This window comes from Chenopodium album, chromosome 1, assembly GCF_948465745.1.
Source record: "Chenopodium album chromosome 1, dcCheAlbu1.1, whole genome shotgun sequence".
NCBI classification, from domain to species: domain Eukaryota; kingdom Viridiplantae; phylum Streptophyta; class Magnoliopsida; order Caryophyllales; family Amaranthaceae; genus Chenopodium; species Chenopodium album.
In genome coordinates, this window is record NC_137834.1 from 44,301,078 (window position 1) to 44,323,102 (window position 22,025).

Here is a 22,025-nt window from a genome sequence, read left to right on the forward strand (position 1 = left end):
GCACTCCAAGATTAAATACTCAACCAGGCCAATAATGGCGGTGAAAGGTTGTTGTTCCTCATCGAGTTTGGTTTTGGGGAGACATTTTTAGGTGTCTACAGAAGCCTCCACTTTGATTGAGTTTGCAGAAACGTCAGTTTCAAAAACGATAGTCAAAGTAGTCGATAAGGACGAAGAATGATTTAAGACGTTTTGCGATTCTAAATCACTATGTATACGCCGATACCTGCAAAAAATGTTAATTCCACATATAAAAGAGTAAAGGAATAGAATGCTTATCTAACACTAGTGTAACGGTTACAAATGAGTTTGGTAGTTTCCTATGCCTAAAGGAATCCACCGGATGACGTTTGTTGAAATACTTTCCATGCTTGAGGAAAGTTGACATATGAATTTGGGGGTTTTCTATGCTTGAAGAAATCCACCGGATAATACTTTCCATGCTTGAGGAAAGTTGATAGATGATTTTGGCAGCTTTCTATGCTTGAAGAAATCCACCGGATAATACTTTCCATGCTTGAGGAAAGTCGACAGATGATTAGATTGCAAGTCTCTGTGTATCGAGAACCTTACGCAATGAAATAATGGTGGTTCTATTTTCCTCGAACGTGGGCTGTAAATGGTTTGCTTGTCCCCGAACGTGGGCTTTAGATGGTCCGCTTGTCCCCGGACGTGGGATGTAAATTGTTCTCTAGTCCCCGAATGTGGGCTGTAGATGGTTCTCTTGTCCCCAAACGTGGGCCGTAAAAGGTTCGCTTGTCCCCGAACAAGGGATGTAATTGGTTCGCTTGTCCCCGAACGTGGGATGTAGATGGTTCGCTTGTCCCCGAATGTGGGATGTAGATTATCCTCTTGTCCCCGGACGTGGGCTATAGATGGTCCGCTAGTCCCCGGACGTGGGCTGTAATTGAGACTTGCAAAATAAAATTTGCCAAGGGACTCGTATTGACTATGATTAACTTGACCAACTGAATTGACCAAGCCTGACATGACATGACATGTGTATAACTTGTTGTTGTGTTTGTAACTGGTGTGTGTGTGCGAACACAAGCAACATAAAATGCAAAAGCAAAATTTTTTCGTTATTTTTGTCATGAGATGAGTGGAAGGTACTGAATTTCTCCCGAAAAAGAAGACGTGAAAAATGAAGTTTTGTTTTCTAATTTCCCTCGATAAAAATTTTGAAAAAGTTTTTGAACTTCCCCAAAAGAAAATAATAAAAAGGGAAGAAGTTATAAACTTCCTCCTTAAGCAAGACGAAATGAATCATACGGATTGAATTTCTTATCTTGAAAATAATGTATGCATGATGAATGCTCTTAGGCCAGGAGGCTAAGGACAATTACATCATGTGACACGATCGATGAATGAACTTAGGTCATGGAGCTAAGCATCATATATGGTGTAAAGAAGCGATCTCGAACATCACTTAGGTCTGGAAGCGAAGTTCGTATATAGATGAAATGATTGATGAGTATTGCATAATGAATATTTCTTAGGTCAAGGAGCTAAGCATGATATGCGTTGTATTAAAAAAAATATATAAATGTTGCTCAGCACATTATGCGATGCGTGAAACAATGTACATTGCTTGGGTCGGGAAGCTAAGAAAGTATATAATGTTTCTTCTAATGAATGTTGTCTTGAAAGAAGATGAAACATCCACAGTGTTGAAACAAGATTTCATGAAAAAGGGTTCCTAAGGGAAAGATGATATGGATGTGTGAGTGAAGTGTGTGAATGTGATACTAAGGCTGGCTGCAAGGGTTATGGTGATGGAAATATATGTGAGAAGAGTCAAATATGATGACTCCTTAGGCTAGGTAGGCTAAATGATGTGGATTCAAGCCCCCAAGTCTAGCTCCAGATGAATAAGGTCATAGGGATAAGCATTGGATATTCTTTGAGTCGATCATGCATGTGGCCGCACCTCAATGTGAGGTTGCCTACGTATCCGTTAGGAATCAGGCCGAACGTAGCTCTAACCGAACTTTGCACAAGTATATGTACACCTCAAAGAGGTCTTTCTAGGTTCGTAATGTAGTTAAGCTGATGGTTTAAGGGTAAAAGGCTCAAGACCCGAGCTAAGCCCCCAAGATATGCAATTGTGTATTTGAAAATTTGAACTCTGCAAGTTTATTTTTCATATTTTTTTTATTTGAATTTATTTTGTCTTTTTTTTTTAATCAATGTAGGCAATCTCAGATCATGTCGTCCATCACTCACTTAGAATTCATGTTTCTCAGGCACAGTACCAAGCACTCGATGAGAGACGGAATTTGAGACGTGTTCATATCGAAGACATTGGAACACTTGCCTTTAGACATTTTTTTTACTTATTCTTTTCTTTTTTATTTGAACTTGCTTTCTGAATGTTACACAATTTGCACACCTTCCCATCCCAGGGTTTGGTGAATGTGGGTTGAATAAATGATGCCAACCGTTAGATGAGGCTCAAAGTGGTTGATGAAGAAAAGGATATGTGATTGAACGGTTAACAGGGAATGACAAGGTTGCAAAGGTGCCTCAAGTCATTGGTGTACCTTGTGTTTAGTTCGGTAATTGATTTTTTTTTTTTTGGCGAATTACATGATCGAATGCAAAGGAAAAGAAATACTCATTGATGGAACTTGGCATATAGACATAAGGATAAGGAGAACCTATGCTAGACTTATTAAGGTAAAAGGGTTGAAACGAAAGAAGAAGAAAAAAAGCATGAAATCTTATATGGGAACTTGTTCTGTGCTTCGTCTTCATGGTTTCTTATGAATTGCTTCTTGCTTCCTGGTACTCAGATTGGAAAGGAAGAGTGTATGAAAGAATTTTTAAAACTTATGGGAAAAACTCTACTCATTCCTATTACGACGGAAAACGACGCATGCATGGTCCTAATATATGATCATAAACAATATAGTGCATTACTCGAAGACAAAGTGTGTGAAACGACTCAACATGTGTGATTAGGTGAGTTTATTAAGACTCGTGGTATGATCGCATGGCTAGACATGAGGACGTTGTGAAAAACAAAGGACCCAATTCAATGACCAAATAGCACGGAAGACTAAAACACAAACTAACTTGATTATTTTTGTCCAATTTTAATGTTTATGCTATTTACTAGGTGAAAAGGGTCCATTGGAAATCATTAGTCAAAAATAAGATCAAGCACAATCAAAGACAAAGAACACATGTTCAGGTTACCACAAAAATCGATCACAAGAAACTAGGAAGAGGACTAGAATTCTAGAAGAGTTAGGACTTATGGGTATAAAAAAAATAAATATACAACCCTTTAAAAGTGAGAAGTTGAGGGAGATTAAGGGTTTTGGCAAAGATTAAGGCTTTTTGGCAAAATTAGTGAAAGTGAATAGTAACTTCAAAAGGAATAGTGCATTGACTAAATTTTTCTTCTTTTTTGTTGGTAATTTCGGTAATGCCATCAAGAATTCTTTACTTATGTTGATTTTTGTTGACTTATTTCACTTTTATTCATCATAGTTACGGTTTAAGTGATTGTGAAAGAATTAGCTTTGTGCTTCTTTTAAGGCATGTGTTTTTTGGGTGGGTTAGGTATTTTTATTTTTCTTTAAAAAAAAAAAGAAAAAAAAGGCTATAAAAGAACTTCATTTTCGAAATTTTTGATGCATGAAAAATATTAAGTTATTGAAGCATTTCCGATTCACAAATTTTTTTGGAGAATATTCAGGTAATTTTCAAGCATCCACTATTTTTTGAAGTTGATTAATGCAAGATTAATGGTTGTTTTTTTTTTGCTAATTATGTTTTTTTTCGAATTAAGTATTTGGTCTTACTTGGACATGTTATTTGTTTGTTTAATTTTAAAATTTGGTATGGTTTTAATTCAATTCTTGATATTAATATACTAAGTTTGATTTTGCATGCAAGCATATTTATCTAATTATTATTAAGTTATTTTTTCGAATTAAGTTTGTGGGCTTACTTGACCATGTTATATGTTTTTTTGGAATTGAAATTTTGACATGGTTTTAATTCAATGCAAAATTAATGGGTGTTATTTTTTCTTATTATGTTATTTTTACGAATTTAGTTTGTGGTGTTACTTGGACATGTTATTTGTTTTTTAAAATTTTGGAATTTTGTTATGTTTTTAATTTAATTCTTGACATACTAAATTTGATTTTGCATGCAAGCATATTTATGTAATTATGTTATTTTTTCGAATTTAGTTTGTGGGCTTACTTGGACATGTGATTTGTTTGTTTGATTTTGAAATGAAATTTTTATTTGGTTTTAATTCAATGCAAAATTAAAGAGTGTATTATTTTCTAATTATTTTTTTTTTCGAATTTAGCTTGTGGAATTACTTGGACATGTTATTTGTTTTGTAAATTTTGAAAATTTGTAATGGTTTTAATTTAATTCTTGATATATACTAAGTTTGATTTTGCATGCAAGCATATTTATCTAATTATGTTATTTTTTCAAATTTAGTTTGTGGGCTTACTTGGACATGTGAGTTGTTTGTTTGATTTTGAGATTTTGTTATGGTTTTAATTCAATTCTTGATATACTAAGTTTGATTTTGCATGCAAGCATATTTATGAGTGAAACTTTTATATATTATGTCATTTGATTATATTTAGTGTGTGTGTAAAATTTACGTATGGGTGTAATTTTTACTAATCTAAATTTTTGTTGCATGCAAAATTTCAGGTGATTGAAGCATTTCTGTCATAATTTCTTTTGGAAAATTTTCAGGTAATTTTCAAGCATTCAATATTTTATGAAGTTGGTTGATGCAAAAATTATGGGTGTAAGTTTTTAAAAAATTGTGTTATTTTTTCGAATTTTGTTTCTTGGCTTACTTGGACATGTTATTTGTTTGTTTGATTTTAAACTTTTGTTATGGTTTTAATTCAATTCTTGATATACTAAGTTTGATTTTGCATGCAAGCATATTTATGAGTGACATTTTTATATATTATGTTATTTTTTCGATTTTAGTTTGTTGGATTGTTTTAAAATTATGTTATTTTTTCAATTTAGTTTGTTGGTTTTCTTGAACATGTTATTTGTTTGTTTGATTTTGAAATTTAGATATGGTGTTATTTTTCGGAAATGTCATCTAGAGTTGTTTACTTTTGTTGACTTTAGTTGACTTCCTTCATTTTCATTCATGTTATTGTGGTTTATGTGATTAATAAAATTGGTGATTAATAAAGTGGTGAAGTGGACATGTTTTGCATTGTGTAATACATTGTGAAAGAAATAGCTTTTAGCTTATTTTAAGGCATGTGTTTTTTGGGTGGGTTAGGTAATTTTTTTTTTTTTTTAAAGAAAAAGGCTATAAAAGAACTCCATTTTCTAATTTTTTTTGTTGCATGCAAGATTTTAAGTGATTGAAGCACTTCCAATTCACGATTTCTGTTGAAAAAAAATTTAGGTAAATTTCAAGCATTTAGTAATTTATGAAGTTGATTAATGCAAAACTAATGTGTGTAATATCTTCTAAATATGATATTTTTTCGAATTTAGTTTGTGGGATTACTTGTACATGTTATTTGTTTGTTTGGTTTTGAAATTTTGATATGGTTTTATTTCAGTTTTGGATATACAAAATTTGATCTTGCTTGCAAGCATATTTATGGGTGAAATTTTTATATATTATGTTATTTGTTTGTGTTTAGTGTGTGTGCAAATTTTTTTGTAATTACATTGTTTTTTCGAATTTAGTTTGTGGGTTTACTTGGACATGTTCTTTGTTTGTTTAATTTTTAAAATTTGACATGGTTTTAATTTAGTTCTTGAGATACTAAGTTTGTTTTTGCATGCAAGCATATTTATGGGTGTTTTTTTTGTTAGTTATGTTGTTTGTTTAATTTTAGTGAGTGAGTCTACTTGCATATATTGTTGGTTAATTTTGATGTTTTTAGATTGTTTTAATTTATAGTTATTTTTACAATTTTAGTTTTCGGGTTTACTTGACATGTTGTGGTTTTATTTTATCAATTTTAGATTAGTTATTGAGCTTTAATAGTTGACATGCATGTGTGTGTTGAGGTGTAATTTTTTTCGAGTTTTTAAAGTTGTCATGCGTATATGTGGTTGAAAGTTTTTGTTTTTTTTAAAAAAAAAATTGTAGTGTGATAGTGTTTTGAGTATAAGATTCATGTTTTGAGGGTAGTACAAATGAGAGTGATACGAGTTTTAGATTTGTTATTCTGATTGGTTTGTATTGATAAGGGCTTGACATGGTTTACAAGTTCTAAATTGTTGCTTGCAGTTTATGTGAAATTTGTGGATTGAATTAAGGTTAGAATTATGTATAATAAAGTTTGGGTTAACAATGCTTGTTGGTCAGTTGGTAGCTGGTTTATATGGTTTGGGTGTCAAGTGATTGATCTTTGGTGTTTGTAGTTGCATTTTAACTAGGCTGAATTTAGTGTGAACTGGTTGATTGTATGTGAATTACAGGTTATGGATGCTCCGCTCACACAAGTAGTGATATCATTTCGTCCTTTGTTGAAGCAAATTACCAGATGCTTTGACTTCTGTGATCCATAATACCAATATCTCAATCTCCGAAAAAGCATTGCTTGTGTGGCTATAAGGAGCGAGAATAATGTTGTTCCTACTGTTTATCTTGGTGGAGATACGGATAATGTAGATGAATTGTGTGAAATTGCAGCTAAAAAGGCTGTGTATGATCTTATAAAAAGATATAACATAGTTGTTGAAGATGTAACTGCTTTACATAAACAAATGTATGAACGTTGTGGACGATTGTATGGTTACAAGAAAAAGGAATTGGAGGCAATTGACAAAGGAAAATCAAAGGTTTATTTTCATGGAGATATTTCTACTGAAATTGGTTATAATCAAAGGAAAGTTGTTATAGATTTCCTTGAGGTGTTGAGGTCTTTTTTCAGATGTGTTGATGTAAAGTGCACTCCAATTGAAATTATTAAACAATTCCCAAATCAATATGCTTCTTGGTTTACCATCATTCACCATAGGAACAGTTCATGATTTAGGTGTTTGTTCAGTGATTATTGTTTGAGTCAGGCTGCAGCTAAGCAAGACCTAGCTAGAAAAGCTGTTGATAATCTCATTGATGTGTGTAATCTTGAAATAGTGGATGCTAATTATAGGGCAACGACATGTAGGTTTGATGCTTTGTTATGTGTACTGGAGAGGGAAAGTTATTTAAGTGCAAAGGAACGTGTGTTGGGCGTTAAAGAGCAGCTGGAACCTACTTCAAGTCTTGTAGAGCAGGATTGCATGGTTCTTGTTGGAGAGGACAAGGTTCAATTCCTAATCCACCTGTCATAGCTTTCAACAAGATTGAACTTAAGTCTCAAGTTGCAGAATAATTTGCTATTTCTGATTCTAGCATTGCAGAAATTCCAAAGGGAGCAGACTTAGAAGATTTACAAGGACGTTTTAAGCGTGTCAGGCTTTTAAAGGATTAGATGTTTTAGGTTTAGCTTGGAGTCGAAGGAGTGTTAACTACTCACTGTTTGGTCTTTTGCTGGTGAATGCTTCAACTAGGATAGTTTTTTGTTGGAGCAAGAAATTGAAGTTGTTTAGCTTTTGTATGTCGCACATGATAGTTTTTTGTGATGCTTGTGCATTGGACTCTCTAAAGTAAATAGTTAGGTAGGAGTTTGTATTTAAAAACTTGGCTTTGTGATGGTTGTAATAGATTATATATAATTAATGACAATGGAATTTTTGTGTTTTTTGCTCTAATCTTTTTGTTTTCAATTACTTGCTGTTTGTTATGTTGATTTATGCAGTTTTAAAGCTTATGGTATGTCTTGTTATAAAAATACAGGTTACTTAGATCACGAACTTTGTGTAGTAAAAAAATAGTTAAAACGCTTGCAAAGACAACGTATCGTGGAATTTGCAAAGAAAAAACAGGACATGGGTGAGTTTTTTCATGTATATAACAAAATTTCAATTTAGGAAAGTTTCATTTATAGTGAAATGATATGAGGGCAATAGTTTACTAAATTAACCCTGATCACTAATTGTCTAGATCGATTATTACAAGTATCAACGACATCAAAGAAATACAAAAGTAAACGTCAAAGAGGGTTAGAAAGTGGATGTGATGAGGTAGAGGCTGGTAATGAGTCCAAGAAAAAATCAAGGAAAAAAAATTCAAGTGACAAGTAATTTTAGAACTCTTATTTGCAGTAAACATATTGTATATTCAATTGAATTGATGTGGAGATAATTTCTTATAAATTTGATGTTCATTATTAATAAGCACCTTCATCGACAAGAAGATACACCAATAGGCGCCTTATGGATTTGGAGAGAGGATGTAGTGATCGAATGCAAAGGTACTTAGAGGTTGAATACGTTGGTATTATAGAAAAGTTTATTAAATTTTGCTATGTTTTTGTTAATGATTTATGTTCTTAAACTAAAACTCAATTTGTGTTTTTGTAATTTTGTTTTAATGGTTACAAGAGCAATCTAATGAAAATTCTGCAAAAGAAAAAGGGAGCACAATTGAAGTGTCAAGTAATTAAAGTGTTATTCTTTGGGAATTTGTACATGTTTTTACATAAAAAAATATATTAATGTAAAAAAAAGTATTTGAAATTTCATTGATCACATTTTATACAAATGGTCTTGTTTCAAAAACTGGTGAAAGAGTTTTAGTTCAAGTTTTTGCATTACCTGCAGTTCAACTGACAGGTAATTTTAGTGGCTCATTGTTGATGTTGCAAAATTTATTTTATATTCAATTGAATTGATGTGGAGATAATTGCTTATAAATTTGATGTTCATTATTAATAAGCACCTTCATCGACAAGAAGATTCACCAATAGCCGCCTTATGGATTTGGATAGAGGATGTAGTGATTGAATGCAAAGGTACTTAGGGGTTCAATACTTTGGTGTTATAGAAAAGTTTATTAAATTTTGCTATGTTTTTGTTATTGAATTATGTTCTTAAACTAAAACTCAATATGTGTTTTTGTATTTTTTTTTTTTAAAGTTTACAGGAGCTATCTAACGAAAATACTGGAAAAGAAAGAGGGAGCATAATTGAAGTGTTAGGTAATTTAAGTGTCATTTTTTGGGAATTTCTACATGTTTTTACATAAAAAATGTATTAATGTAAAAAAAAAAGATATTTGAAATTTCTTTGAATCACATTTTTTTACAGATGGTTTTGATTCAAAAACTGGTAAAAGACTTTTAGTTTAGGTTTTTGCATTACCTGCAGTTCAACTGACAGGTAATTTTAGTGTCTCATTATTGATGTTGCAAATTTTATATACAACTGGTTTGGAGATTCTGGCTTTTGAAATTGATTTGATGTTTACTAATATAAACAACTTCCTCAGCAAAGAGTGACTAGAATAAACATCGTACAAATTTGGAGGGTGGATGTAGTGTTGAAAAACAAAGGTTTTTAAAGACTTTATGGTATATTATTGATTTTTTTTTTCATAGTTAGAATTTGATTGAATATGTGTTTTAAATACTGTCTTGAAGGTCAAAGGAACAATCTGATGCAAGTTTTCAGAATAAAGAAATCAGTGAAGTCCAAGCGATAAGTAATTTTTTTATTTTACTTTGTTGATATTGCAATTTTACACTAAATATTTGTATTTTAAAAACCTTGAAATGAACATTGTTCAATTTTTTTCACAGGAGGATGTGTTTCTCTCATTGGAAAAAAATTCCTACTACGTCTTATCTACTTCCCGCACCTACTTACAGTCATAGGTGTATGGCTAAAAAATTTTCTTTTGAATCACTTCACTTCTGTTGTGATGATGGAGAGATCAAGATTGTTGTTAATGAGTAGCCTCCAATGCTTGTGTGGTTATTAACTTCTACAAATGAAGAAGCAAAACATTTCAGGAAGTATGTGCGATTGTATAATAATTTATTCGCTTTCACTTCATTGGGCGGTGATCACAAAGCTGAAACAAAGAATGGAATCTATGTTTTTAAGTTACATGGACAAATCTATCATAATATTCCCACTTTAGTTCCTGGAGAAAAAGGGCCACAATATATGCAATTGTCCTTTTATGATGGACAACAGGAATTAGCTAATCGTGTAAAGTGTTTTTCTATATTAAGGGAAAATATTTTGTCTATGTTGATGGAGATTACAAATCTGAATCCGTATGCCAGGTTCTTTCGAAGTTTGAGGGAAGTTACATTTAGTGATTCAACACAGATTCTGTTGAATAAGACTACAGTTCCAGATCAGCGTGTTTATAATGCTTCAACTTCAGATGAGGTTGCTGTTATTTGGGCAGAGAATACTTCTTCTAGTGAGTCTGAAAGTCCACACATATTAGTCATTAGTGTAAATGATTCTCTTCATATGATCAAACACTATTATGGTTGCTATGATCCTTTACAGTATCCATTGCTATTTCCATATGGTGATTGTGGGTGGACTCCAGGTCTAAAGAAGATGTCTGTGGGTGGAATACATCAGTTACAGTTTAAGACAGATCCAGTTTCTTCTTGTAGTATACATACTACTGAAGAGTTGTTAGATGAAGAAGCTAGGCGTATGAGTTCATATCTTTTATTCTTATTAAAGTATATTTGATTTTATATATGTCATATACATGCCTTTATACTTATTTTTTTCCTTTTTTTTCCAAATATCGATTTGTAGGTGCAAATGGAGGTTCATCCAAGGCAGATAAACATATTTCAGCTCGAGAATATTATGCATATAGACTTCAGTGTCGTCCGAGAAATTACTTGCTCAGAGCTGGAAGATGTTTTCAGCAATATATCGTTGATATGTATGTCAAGGTAGAGAACACACGCTTAGATTTTTTTTTTTCCGAAGAAACCAACAGACAATAAGAGCTGATCTTTATCAGGGACTTCTTGACACCATAGACTGTGCAGAAGAATGTGCAGCAAATGTTTGAAGACGAGTTATATTGTCTGCGACATTTATAGGTGGTCCTCGAGATTTGAAGAAGAGATATCTGAATGTGATGTCATTAGTTCAGAGATTTGGCAAGCCTGATTTGTTCATAACTATGACATGCAATCCTAATTGGCCTGAAATTAAACAAGAACTTGCTATTGTAGAAGAAGCACAGAATAGGCCCGATATTGTCTCAAGAGCTTTTAGAGAAAAGGTACTTGCTTTAAAACACTTAATCAAGAAGAAAAAAATATTTGGAGAGGTAGCTGCACTGATATATGTTATTGAATTCCAAAACAAAGGTTTACCTCATGCTCATTTTCTCATCATTCTGAAATCAGAATTCAAAATAAAGACTCCTGATGACTTTAATAAGTTTTTTTGTGCCGAAATTCCATCTTCTGAGAATGAATATTTAAGAGAAATTGTGATCAAGCATATGATGCATGGTCCATGTGGTCATCTTAATCAAGAATGCCCTTGTATGAAACATAAAGAACAACGTGGACGTTGTAAGTATGGTTATCCAAAGCAAAATTGTGAAGAAATAAAGAGTAATGGTGTTGGATATCATATGTATCGAAGGAGAGCTACGTGTGATATTGTTAAAGTTCGGGGGTGTTGAAATGGATAATTCATGGGTGATTCCATATAATCCATATCTTTTAGCATATTTCAATTGTCATCTAAATGTTGAAGTTTGATCAACTATTGAAGCGGTGAAGTATCTGTATAAGTATGTTTATAAATGACATGACAAGATATCATTCAACATTGTGCAAACAAAAGATGGAGTTCCTGTGCAGGATGAAATTGAACAGTATCAATCAGGCCGATGGGTTTCACCCTGCAAGGCTACGTGGCGCCTTTTTGGTTTTGATTTATATGAAATGTATCCTCCGGTTTTACCTCTTCCTGTTCACATGCCTAACTCTCAGCTGATACAAATTGAGACCTCATGAAAATCTTACAGCAATTGTTTCAGATGATAAGCGTACTAGGACCTGTTTAACAGAGTTCTTCAAAATGAATTGTAAATCATCTTTGGGAACAAGATGGCTATACAATGAATTTTCTGAGCATTATCGGTGGGATGCATCAGATAAGCTGTGGTATAAAAGAAAGAATAAGAACATTCAGGTTAGAAGGTTAGTATTTGTTGGACCTTCTGAAGATGAAAGATACTATTTACGATTGCTGCTTCACAATGTCAGGAGTCCAAAGTCGTTTCAAGATCTAGGAATAGTCAATGGTTATGTGTGTGACACTTTTGAGTAGGCAGCACTGAAGTTGGGATTAATGGAAGATTATGATGCAATTGAGTTGTGTTTAACTGAAGGATGTGATATTCAGATGCCTCATGTTATTCGAAAATTGCTTGCTACATTTCTTATTTTCTGTCAGCCTAGCAATCCTTTGTCTTTGTGGTTGAAATATTATGATTCAATTTCAAAGGATTTCCGACATAAACATCCTACAGATGCTGCAAGAGTGAAACAGCTAACCATAAGATCAGTTGAGCAGTTTGTTGAGTCAATGGGAAGTACGTTGAAAGCATTTGGATTACATAATTTAGTAGAAGTTGATGATGATTTAATACGTGTAACCAAAGACATAGAATATGCAATGAATTCACTGATACCACGAGAATTTCTAGAATGTAAAGATAAGTTAAATCAGGCTCAACGAGTTGCAATTGATGTCATTATGAATCATGTTACAAAGGGAAAGCCTGATGCTTTTTTCATAAATGGTCCTGGTGGAACAGGGAAAACTTTTTTTATATAATGCTCTATATGCATAAATCAGATCAATGAATAAGATTGTTTTACCAACAGCCACTTCAGGTATTTCCGCAGCCAATATTCCTTCAGGTAGAGCTGCACATTCACGGTTTAAATAAAATCCCTTTAGATCCTTTAGGCTCTATTGCTTGTAATGTTCCTAAGCAGAGAAGTCTAGCTGCACTTATAAGGGATGAAGCTTCTATGGCTAAAAAGGAGAATATCGAATCCCTCGACTCACTACTCAAAGATATTTGTAGTTCAAGTTAATTATTTGGAGGCAAAATAGTAGTTTTTGGTGGGGATTTTAGACAAGTTCTTCCTGTTGTTCCACGCAAAACACAGCGAGAGGAAATTACTGCGAGTTTAGTCACTTCTGCTCTATGGCCACAACTGCTGAAGTTCAGGCTTACTGAAAACTTAAGAGCTAAAGATGATCCTACGAAAGCCGCTTTTTTGTTGGCACTGGGAAATGGTGAATTGCAAAACACCGAAGATGCATTTGTTGAGCTGCCACCGGAAATTGTTAAATCATGTTATAATAGAGAAGCTGATGATATACATCTAACAGCTGTAGCATTTCCAGAAATGGATATGCTTCCATTGAGCTCAGATATTTTTACTACAAGAGCTATAATGACACCGATGAATGAGGATGTTGATGTTATTAATTCAAGCTTGATTTGCGAATTCCCAGGTGAATTAGTAATATATAAAATCTATGATACAATGATTGATGAATATTGTGCCGTATATCCTACTGAATTTCTAAACAAGCTTTGTCCTGGTGGTATGAGTCCTCATGTGCTAGAGCTGAAAGTAAATAGTCCTGTTATTCTGTTAAGAAACATTTTGCCATCATCTGGTTTGTGTAATGGAACAAGACTAATATGTAAACAATTTTTTCGTAATCTCATCGAGTGTGTTATTGCTATTGGACTTAATAAGGGTCAGCATGTGTTAATTCCGAGAATATCCTTACGCCCATCAGACTCAACAGGCTATCCTTTTCAATTTCAGAGGAAACAGTTTCCTTTGAAACTTAGCTTTGCAATGACGATCAATAAAGCTCAAGGACAGACACTTAGTCAAGTTGTAGTTTTTCTACCATGGTTGTGTTTTTCACATGGACAATTGTATGTTGCGCTCTCTAGAGCTCGAAAATCAGCTAATGTCAGTGTAATAACTGAAGCCAATACTAAGCAACAAGATGCAACAAAGGTGAAAAATATAATATCTTATGATATTCTTCGTTTGACAGGAATCATTTAGCAGAATCAAAGGGTAAGTTATCATCATTTTTTCATACATAATAGTTAGGAGATCGTGTATATTTTTTTAAAAACCATTTGTGAGATTATTTTAATTTATATATAACTTCTAATTGTTTTCCTATATGTTTGCAGTAATGGAACAACTTGGTATTCAGCCTAAGTAGTTTATTTTTGGGTTATTTTTCAGCTAATCTCATGTACATATAGAATGAAAAAATCAAGAATAATGCCACATATTATAATGTAAGTGAAAATAGTGGAAAATTAGATATGTTAATTTTATTTTCATTATCAAGGAGAATAAAAGGGAAATTTTTTTTAAAGAGGCTAGAAAAAGGAGGAGACAAGAACACTATTACATGCTGAGATAGCTATGCATGCTTGCAATTTTCTTTTAGATTGGAAAGGGGATGGAAGTTTCTGTAAGATTAATGCCACATATTATAATGTAAATGTAAATAGTTGAAAATTAGATATGTTAATCTTATTTTCATGATCAAGGGAAAAGGGGAAAAAAAATTTAAAAAAAAGAAAAAAGGAGGAAACAAGAACACTATTACATGCTGAGAGAGTTATGCATGCATGCAATTTTCTTTTAGGTTAGAAAGGGGATGGAGGTTTCCCACATCAACTTGTGCATGCATTCTTTTTCCACTATATAAGCAATGTATAACATCATTTACATTCTCTAAAAAAAAAACCTGTATATTTAAACTTATGCTATACATATCGAAAAATATCAAATACAAAAACAATTGGTTAAGTTGTACCAGGTTCAACACACAACAATCAATCATTAGCTACTTCATAGGTATGATCAATTTAATTTTCATGTTTACACCAAAAAATTTGTTTTTTACTTCATGAATTTAGATAGATTTGCATGTTGTGTTATTTTTCAGTATATGAACTCTTAATTTTCTCTGTTATAAACATTCTGCATGCTAATAATTACTAATTTAAGTTTGCAAAGCATCTGTTTTAAACATGCAGTATGAAACTTTTATTTTTAAATCATAACATGCTTCAAAAATTTTAAAGATTTTGCATTATAAGTAATACATTCTGAATACCTACAAGTACATGCATAGTTTTCTTACCTTTATGCCTTATAAACAATAATTTAAGGAATGCAAGCTGATTTATAAATCATAGACATCAGATATTGTACAATAAGAGCAATGATGAATTGATGATATTTTCATGTCTAACATTTTGCATGCACAACAATTGTTTATTTAATTTTGCAAAACATACACTTAAGACATACAATGTAATACTCATACATTTAAAATATACAAAATACACAAAAAAAAAAAATAAAAAAAAAACTATAGAATTATAAATGTATTTTGAGCCTGTACATATTGCATGCATTATTATATTTGTTTTCTTCTTCTTGAACATCAAGTTAAGGCATATAGAATGATTTTAAAATCATCTACATTAGATGTTTTGCAACTAAAATCAAAAGGCTGATGATATTTATATTTCAAACTTTTGTCATGCATAAAGATTGTTAATTTAAATTCAGATTTCATCCACTTAAGGCATGCAATATGAGACATGTTTGTAGTTTCTAAATATATTTACTTTGATCATGTTATTTCAAAATTGTTACACAGAGAACGGTTTCATGGTGCCACATCGAAAATTCCTAGATGAAATTGATACTACTACAAAAAATTTTAAGGTCAAAGTAAGAGTTGTAGAAAAAGGTCGTGCACAGACATTAGAAAAAAATACACGATATCAGTGTATATTTTTCAATGATGACAAGGTATATCAATTTTATTGTACAAAAATTTTCAAACTCAATACTCATTTTGCACAAGTTAATGAAAAAACACTGAAAAAATGAACATTTTCCTGCTTCTTTACAGAAGAACAGAATGAAGATGACACTTTTTGGTGACCAAATTCAAGCATACTGGGATGTTATTAGTTTCAGAGGAAATTATGAAATTGCTGATGTTGTTGACGTGGGGTGAACTAGGTCGTTGGACTAATCCTCCCTAAGCCAAACAAAATTTATAAACACTTAACTAACCTAAATACAAGTATAGAGGTAAGTCAAGGGTCGAACCCAAAGGAATGGTAATGTCTAAGTGCTTGCAATTATGTGCCTAAGCTAGGTCAAAGTCTAAGGATAAAAGAGGACACTAACAACTACTAAGACAAAGAAACCAAACAAATAAAGTGCTAGGGACTAGGATTAACAAGTATCATGACAATTAGGAAATTTTGACAATTACCACCTTCTGTTATGTCCATTTTAGCAATTACCACCTTCTTTTTTTTTTTTTTGAAAATTACCACCTTCTATTTTCAAAAACATCAAAAGTTACCACCTTCTTGACTCCCAACTACCACATGATGTCATTATGGGCTCATTCTTTCCTTTTCCTCCCTATTTCCCTAACATTTCTCATTCCTAACTCGATTCTCATCCCCCCTTTCACTTTTTTACCCCCAAACAATCAAAAACACTTCAATTCACTCCTCCAAATCAAAATTGACAAACAGTTATTGGTGGTTTGGGGGGAAAAAAGTGAAAGGGGAGATGAGAATCCACATAGGAATGAGAAATGTGAGGGAAATAGGGAGGGAAGGGAAAGAATGGGCCCAAAATGACGTCATGTGGTAGTTGGGGGGCAAGAAGGTGGTAACTTCTGATGTTTTTGAAAATAGAAGATGGTAATTTTCAAAAAAAAAAATAGAAGGTGGTAATTGCTAAAATGGACATAACAGAAGATGGTAATTGTCAAAATTTCTTGACAATTATACCAACCCGGAAACATGCGCAAACCAACGGCTGTGAAGACCAACGGTAAGCTCAACCAAAAGAGCATATCAAGCTATTTTCCTAGAGGTCTAACTAGCGTCAACTACGATAAACTCTAGCTAAGAACGTCACAAGACACCTCAATCGTGTAAATGTAAGCCACAAATCAATTGTCCGTATCAATGTGAACCTACAATTCAATCTAGCATAATTCTCAAGGCCTAATCGAATTACACACATGCAAGCTTCCATTAATCACTTTAATCTCAACCATCAATCAACACAATTCCCTCAATTGAGCACAATCAATCAATCATACAAGCTTCACCCTATACCTAGCCAAACAACTACTCAAACATCATCATCTATCAACAAACAACTAAAGAAAATAAGAATCAACAAATTATGAAGAACAATTACACTAATCAAAGATCAAATATCAATATCAAACCAAACAAACATGAATTAACTAAGCAAAGCAATAAAATGAGATTGAGTTAGAAATCATCATTGATTGATTTGATGATATTCAATACAATTGTCACCTTCAATCTTCAATCACTCAAATCACCATTGAAATTAGTCACTTTCCTCTCTAAAATCTACTCCTAAAACTAACCCTAAAAACTAGAGAAAAAAGCTCTCAACTAAGCTAAGGAAATAAGATCTAATTGTAATTGTAATTGTAATTCTACTTGTTTCCCTCTCTACCCAAAAATGGGTATTTATAAATACAAAGATTAAAAGAAAATACAATAGAAAAGAAAATAAAAGAAAAGGAAAAGAAAAAAAAAGGAAATAAAATAAAATAAGAAAAGAAAATGGAAAAGAAAACTAAGAAATAAAAAGGAAATAAAACAAAGAAAAATCCAAAGAAAAACGGCTCCTTTGAGTCGGTTTTAGCTGCTCCAACAAAGGGAATTATCCCCTGCTTCTCACGCACCCTCAAATCATCATCATCAAGGTCCGATCAACAAAATTCATTAAGATCAACGGCCGAAACTAAATCCCCTGCCACGCACCTCCCTCAAACCCACAAACGCGCGGCCGCGAAGGAAGCAAGCGCGGCCGCGAAGGTTGCGAGCGCGGCCGCGAAGGTTGCGAGCGCGGCCGCGTTGAGTGAGGTCTGAATTGAGTGCATTTGCGGTGGCTGCTACTTGGTGCTGCTGCGGGAAATCGCTACTAATTATGGTGGTGAATGCGGGTTAGGAGATGAGCAGGGGCAGCAATTGCGGAGGAATAGGGAGCTGAATTGGTGGCGCAATTGTTGCGGGATAAGGGTGGTGCTGGTCGTTATTTAGGGGGGACAAGGGGGCTGCTTTGTCGCTGTGTTTTGCGGAGGTATAAGGTGGCGTTGGTGGCTGATTTGTGCGGCTTGTGGCTGGAGATTGTTGCGGGACTAGTGGCGTTAGTTGCGGCTGAGCAGCGGGTTGCTTTATGAGATGTAAAGGTTGCCGGAAAACAGGGGAAAGTTGGTGCGAATGGTGGTGGTGTGAAATTGGTGGCAGATTGGTGTTGTGGGGAGGTGTTGTTGGAGTTGTTGCTGCTGTTGTTTGGTTGGAGTCGGGTAACAGGGGAAGCAAGGAAAGGAGCTTGGGATTGAGTAGTCGTTGGGCGCGAGCATCACCCTCGTAGCATGATCTTGATGAACACTAAAGTATGCAGTAGTGTAGACACCCATTTGTGTCTCCCCAAAACCAAACCCGGTGGTGATTACCTTTCTTGTCGAATCATAATCGAATAAAGTGAAAGTGTGGAAATTTTAGTGTTGCGGATAGTTTTAATTTCTTTTCTCTTCTATCTGTTTTTGAAAATTTATTTTAAGAAAACAGTCAATCCAGTTTGGTTGTACATGATATGGGTTCAATAGTAGTGTAGTTGGACGGGGCTTGACAAGAGTTTTCAAACGATATATTATAAGCCCAATTCCGATGAATATTGAGGAAGTTATGGCCAATTTACTGAAATGGGTCCGGTTTAAGCCTTATATGCGGCCTAATGATCTAGGGGAGGGCCTTATATAGATTTATCATTCCTAATGCAATAAGGAATGATTTTAGTCTTCTAGATTCTTCTAGAAGGTTCTTTTCATTCCTAATTCAATTAGCATTGATAAATTGACTTTTGTTGACTTTTTAGAGTTTTAATTAGAATCAAAGAACATATTTTAAGGAAAATACGATTTTATCCTCCTGTACGGCAATTTCTATCTGATTTTAAGAAAACGTGTGAATTTCCAGATCAGCGCCAAACGCCAACTGTAGCGCCTGACGCTACGATTGGCGCCTGGCGCTAGCATTGGCGCCTGGCGCTAATGTTGGCTTCTGGCGCCAATAGCTAGCGTTGGCGCTAATCAGATTTTATCTGCGCTAGAACTCTGTTTTTATATTCTATCTTTTTGGCTGATTTTCTCTATAAATAACGTATTAAAAACTCCATTTTCGATAACCAGTTTTCATCTACAATCATCAGTTTTCATCTACGATCTACCATTACTCTCTTTCTCTCTCTTTTCTAAAGTAGCTTTTCTCAAATACAAAATTCCGCATTCATTAGATGTAGATACACCTAGCCATATTCGAAGTTGCCTTCGCCCTAGACGTGAAAGGTTTTAATTTCTGAGGGTTTGGTCTCAAATCTCTCTTTCAATTATTTAATTTAATTGTTATTTGTTTATTATTTTCCTTGAAGTTACTAACGCGTGTATTTTGTTATTAGAAAGAGGTACGAGACATCCAAGTAAGTGCTTTAATGGTTTTTATTGATGTTAATATGATATAGAAATCATGCTTAACTTATTATGATTCCTGGTATCATGTCTAGGGTAATTTTAATACCAAGTATGATTAAAAGTATGATGCTTCCTATGTTCTTCCTAATATTTATGATCGTTAGTATCATGTTAGGGCTAAATATATGATTTTTATTGTTTAGTGACATGCTAGGGTTTGTTATTAATCTTGTTAGTATCATGCCTAGGATCTTGTTATTATTATGCTTTAACATGATTATGATAAATATTATTATTATTATTATTATGTTGCTTGATATATTTATTGTTATTGCTTGATCACACCTTTTTATGCATGTTTAAAGGGAATTGGTACTTGTAATCACGCTTATATAAGATATTAATAATCTTATTTAGGGTTAATTTGATTATAATTCAAGTGATCGCCAATAATAGATTTATTTGTGCATTAATATTCAACCAACATAGATAAACAGGTTTAGGGTAATCCTATTGATTGAATGTTAGTCAAAAAGTGCACATGAATACGATCAGAATAAAGTAGAGGCCTATTATTAGGGCAGGTTCAATTCCTTTTAGGTTGGATTTGTACCTTCATCCCCGAACCCTTATTTGGTTCAAGACCTTATGGAGTTGACGATCTCTTGGATGGTTAAAGGGTGTAACCTTCACCCTTTGAACGGTTTACAAGTTCCTAAAACTTGTTGGCGACTCTTTTGCTCTATCTTCTTTCCCTTTGGACGCCACCGTACTTTAGTGTATGATCACAGTGGGGTTCAAGATAGGGGTTAACGCTTGAAATATTCCCTACAAGTAGCAAAACACCTTTTTAGTGGGTTCAAGACTACCCGGTTTGCATGCGCAACTTGAGAGCGCAAAGACTTGAACTTGGAACAACCACCTACAAATCACAATTAAAACAAAGGAAGAAAATCTAGTAAAATAAAACTTAAACCAACAAATAAAATTAAAAGAAATAAAATGAAAATGACGCTCGGTTTCGACGCTCTAAACTCGAATTTTCGACGTCTAAATATTTAATACTCGGGCGACGAATTAATTTCTTCCGAATTAATTCGTCGAGTCGGTTCGTATATTTTGCTTGGGTGTGACCCGAAGGGTTCAGTCAAGATTAAGCTGTAATATTAATTATATTAATATTACTGATCGGAAGCGGCCTCCACCCAGGCATTCCGATCACTTGACCTTACTGAATATATTAGCTTTCTAATAATTCTGAACCCGTTATCAGAATAATACACTTGTTCGAAGGACACCATTCCTCTCAATCTCCCACTTGTCCTTCCGGACAAGTGTGCATATAGTGTATAGCCCCTTTCCTATGTCTCTTCATGTCTCTTCATGAACTACAGAGTAAGATTACTCGTCATCTCTCTTACGTCCAGAAGTGTTTCTCGAAATCCGAGTTTGACTGTCAATAAGCAGATGATTTCTAAAATCCATCTGAGCACGACCATGCATTTTCACAGTCTCGCTCTTCGAGAGGCCTTATAATTAACAAGACATGTTCCCTATTGTTAGTAGGGGGACATTTCCAGTCTTGTAATGTAGCTTCTCTTACTAAGAGGACCTAGCCGCCCGATATCTGTCGTTATAATCCCCAGTTACGGCAGACGTTTGGCGGATACCAAAGCGGACTAGTACTCAAACAAGAGACCTCCCACTAAATCTCATGGTCAAGGAAAAGAGTTCCGATAGTAATAATGAGAAAAATACGTATGACGATTTTAAATCTCTTAAAGTATTCTCATAGGTCGATCCAGTATGGTTCTAACCAATACCTGTGCAAATGATTGATATCCTCATAGCACAAGAAACGGTGCTATAAATCATACTACACACTAATCTCTAATGGTCATTAATCGTCCACAAAAAATATGACCTTTTTTAGGGATAATTTTCGATTAAAATATTCAATGTTCACTGAATAGGTGTTTCTTTATCCAAGCCATGGACTTGATACCCTATTTTGAATATTTATTAAAATCGAATGGACTCATTATTTAATTCTAAACCACAATTAAATAGTTTTGTAGAATATTTAGAAATATTTTATTCCACTATGAAACTTCACAATGTTTCATCTTATGATAAATGGTTTTTCCCAAATCTTTTAAGAGTAGTACTCTTCATAAAACATTCAGACAAATCACACTCATATTTGATATGCTTGATTTCTTTCATGCAATTATGAATGTTGTCGTTCACTTATTGCGTAGGTTTAGTTATAATTACTTTGCAAACCTTAGCATCTTCATTATCCACCATTTCCATAATAAGATGATAAAACCTTAGCAATGGCTCCCACTCATTTTCATGATTTGAGACCTTCTACTTGACAACCTACAATCATCAATGTTCAACAACGAACTTTTCCATTTAACATCTATCTTATTTTTGCCTTTAAGGCAACAATATTCTCAACATATGTTTTAGTAGACTCTCCGATGATGCCTTGCATGGATTTCACTCCAAATGACTCACAATGA

At 33.6% G+C, this 22,025-nt stretch overlaps 2 protein-coding genes across 2 annotated transcripts; both read left to right on the forward strand.

Moving 5' to 3' along the window:
• The first annotated feature begins 6,328 nt into the window (after positions 1 to 6,328).
• LOC145631897 (uncharacterized) lies at positions 6,329 to 12,708 on the forward strand. The gene is made up of 9 exons (XM_081684127.1): positions 6,329 to 6,375; positions 6,457 to 6,480; positions 6,573 to 6,921; positions 7,048 to 7,287; positions 9,820 to 10,488; positions 10,654 to 10,786; positions 10,950 to 11,516; positions 11,894 to 12,060; positions 12,199 to 12,708. The coding sequence occupies exons 1-9, from the start codon at positions 6,329 to 6,331 to the stop codon at positions 12,706 to 12,708; spliced, it is 2,706 nt and encodes a 901-aa protein (XP_081540253.1).
• Positions 12,709 to 12,733: 25 nt separating this feature from the next.
• LOC145631908 (uncharacterized) lies at positions 12,734 to 13,976 on the forward strand. Its single transcript, XM_081684139.1, has 2 exons — positions 12,734 to 12,767; positions 12,997 to 13,976. The coding sequence occupies exons 1-2, from the start codon at positions 12,734 to 12,736 to the stop codon at positions 13,974 to 13,976; spliced, it is 1,014 nt and encodes a 337-aa protein (XP_081540265.1).
• The last annotated feature ends 8,049 nt before the right edge of the window (positions 13,977 to 22,025 follow it).